This window comes from Corvus kubaryi, unplaced genomic scaffold, assembly GCF_017639235.1.
Source record: "Corvus kubaryi isolate FWS band 111438036 unplaced genomic scaffold, C.kubaryi_AGA036_p1.0 29894, whole genome shotgun sequence".
Lineage (NCBI taxonomy): Eukaryota > Metazoa > Chordata > Aves > Passeriformes > Corvidae > Corvus > Corvus kubaryi.
In genome coordinates this window covers 1-3,074 of record NW_024580694.1, presented here as the reverse complement: position 1 = coordinate 3,074, position 3,074 = coordinate 1, and the positions used below count along the sequence as shown (strand labels likewise).

At 39.7% G+C, this 3,074-nt stretch overlaps 1 protein-coding gene across 1 annotated transcript; it reads right to left on the bottom strand.

Moving 5' to 3' along the window:
* Nucleotides 1–677: 677 nt before the first annotated feature.
* On the bottom strand, nucleotides 678–2,886 carry LOC121660351 (SWI/SNF-related matrix-associated actin-dependent regulator of chromatin subfamily D member 3-like; the record flags this gene model as incomplete). Its single annotated transcript, XM_042019693.1, has 3 exons — nucleotides 678–1,328; nucleotides 1,426–1,527; nucleotides 2,764–2,886. Coding segments are annotated over 3 exons (279 nt in total), but the record flags the coding sequence as incomplete, so codon positions are not given.
* Nucleotides 2,887–3,074: the final 188 nt, after the last annotated feature.

The following is a 3,074-nucleotide window of genomic DNA, read 5'->3' as shown; positions in this document are numbered from 1 at the left end:
GCCATATGAAACAGACAAGAGTTATACTTCGGCAGCTGCTTTTTGGACTAGAAATCATGTTGGGCCTTTAATTACAACTCATCTGTGCACTACAAAAAATGAGGAGGGGAAGGATTTAAGGAAGATGTCCCTGCTTCCAAGTAATTGTTCTATAAATTCCCATAGTCTGAATCTGTCGTATATTTACAAAGAAGATGATTTCCAAGGGATATGTTCTCTGTGCTATTTAAGGCTGATAGTGCTTTATAACTCAAGAGCATCCAAAATAACCAGCATGTATCATGCATGGGAGAGCTAAATAATTAATAGTAAGAGGCAGTTCACCTATGATCAAAATCTGAGACCAATCCAGGGCCTCTGCTAACATCTTGAAGTAAAGAAAAAACTACCGTGTTACATGAAATTAAGCTTCTTGAATTCTGCACCAAGAATTAGGAAGTTCTTTTCAGTGATGAACCCTACAGGCACACAGAGAAACATTTAAGTGATCTGGTATTTTACATGCATACATATTGTTAATATCTGCTGTGTTAAAGGCAGGCATCAGCAAAGCACCATTACGTTATTTCCATTTTCTCAGAATGCCTCATTTGTTGCTAATACCACTGATACTAGGGATGCATAAGAAGGTTTTATCCCAGGGATGAGTCTCTTTCTGTTAGTCCTGACTATATGTCTTTCTTCCAGACAGGCTCTGCATTCCGGGATGAAAATCCTCCTAGTTAGTTCTTTCAGATGGGGAGATAGCTTCTTGCATTGGTCCGGCTGGAATAAAAACTCTATTCAGGAATATAAAGCATTCCACAGCTATAAGAAAGACTATCTTGTCTAATTCCAGATAAGTTACTGTTTGAGATTCTTAGGTACCATAGGATAAGAACTGCATTTATTTCTCTAAATCTGTGGTCTCCTAGAACACCTATCTCGACCTCCCCCCATCAGTGCCACCCATGATTCTAAGCATAGCCCATTAGGATTTGCTGTGTAGTGTCTAACTTTCCACTAAAATTTAATGATGTGCGTTGATGAGTGAATCTTTAGTCTTCTTTCACACTGACACTTGTATGGTGCTGTCTCTGGCTTGGAATGGTTTGAGGCACCCATCTTGGGCAAGATTTTCAAGGGTCACTCTAAAGCTGGTGTTCTAACTGGTGTGTTGACAGTATGTTCTCATCCAGTCGGGAAGCAGGTCCATGTGTAACAGTGAGCTAAGTAACACTGAAAAGTCCACTGTTTTGGTGGTCATGATGCCAATGGAATCTTGTGAGCAGTACTTATGTGTTATGCACTCCCAAAGATTGTTCCGATTCCTGTCGGCGCTGCTGGATCTGAAAGAAAAAGACACACTGTACAGCTTAGCAGATTAAATTGCTCAGTGGCAGGAGATGCATTTTTAAGTCAGCAGTGTGGATATTTCTTTCATACCTTGCAGTAGAAATATCTGCTCACAGCTTCTTGAGACCATGGCACGTGATAAAATTCGGCTCTGCATTCTTCCTCCGGGTTTCCAACCACATCAGTCATCACCTGTGACAAAAATAAAGCCATTTTTCACCATAGCTCTTCTACCACACAGAGAAACTTTCAGAGTTACCCAGAGTGAAAATCTATCTACATTGCACATAAAAATGGTCAGAACTGTTCTCAAAGCCCAAAGCAAATGGACAATGTGTGCTTTCTGCCAAAGCAGGATCACAGAATGATCAAATGGTTTGTGTTGGAAGGGACCTTTAAGCTCATCTCGTTCCACCCCCTGCCAAGGGCAGGGACACCTTCCACTAGATCAGGTGCTCTGAGCCCTGTCCAATCTGCCTCCAGGGATAGAGCAGCAAGGGGGTTGGAACCATTCTATAAAAAAATAGAATTCTGATGACTATACCTCCAGCATCAGAATCAAAGGTAAATATTGGTATATTTTGCAAAAGCAGTGTTGTGGAATCACACCTTTGATGCTAGCAGGGCAGAACATTATAGAAAAGGCTCTTCTGGGACTTGTTGTCAGTCAGGGAAAATTCTGAACAACTATTCCATGTATATAGCTAGAGAAGCTCCACAACAGCTTTGTTTGTAAGTTCCTCAAGTCAAAGTCTGCTTTATTTAAACATTCTTTCAGATGCCTGTCCCCTTTGAATACAATATAAATTATAATAACCATAACCTTAACAGTAGATTTTTGGAAGACTATTCACTTAACAATAGGCATTTACATAAGAAAGACACAATGATTTTATTAAAATAATTTAATGGATTCGTTAATACAACTGATTTTGAGGCATCTCAGTTAAAGACAGAAAATGTGAAACTTTATGAGGAACAAATGATTAATTTTTGCTGGCAAACAACTGAACTTCTTTGCATTCCATTTCTTGCATATCTCAAATATAAGCTCAAGGACAGCTGATAGATTAAATTATGAACCAACAAAACACCCAAATTGTGTTCTTGTACTATAGGATGCTCCTGCTGAGTTTTACACAGCTTTCAATCTACAGAATACATCAACAAAGCCCTGCATTTTGAGCTTACTGTCTGGCCACAAACTGACCTACCACTCCCATGAAGCACCACTGTTCTACTGGAACCAGAATACGACCTAAACTGTCTTTCCTGCATACTGTCTACTCAGGGATTGCAGTAGTCCACTCATTGTCTGTCTTACACCAATTATCCATCCTAGATGTTTGGCTATACACTCTATGTACATTTAGATGAAATTCTTTCATTCTGGTTCCACTATTCATTCTTTTTCAAACCTTAGCTCACCTTAAGATCCCTACTTTGGGACCGGAGAAGGTCTTGGATGTATCCTTTAGAATCCTTGGAGAAACTCAGCATAAAATCACGTTGTATTTTTAGCTGATTTATGGACTCAATTGTCTCATGAATCTGACAGAAAAAAACCAAATCAGATATTCTTTAATTTCTCCCGTGCTCCAGTGACCATCAGGTCAGCTCTGTTACTATCTTTGCATTCCTGGTAATGTACAAAGGTGACAATTCTACACCACAGACTTGTGCAGGCTCCTAGGGGTTTTTCAATTAAAAAAGCGGCAACTTAACTGCAATCCTGCCAC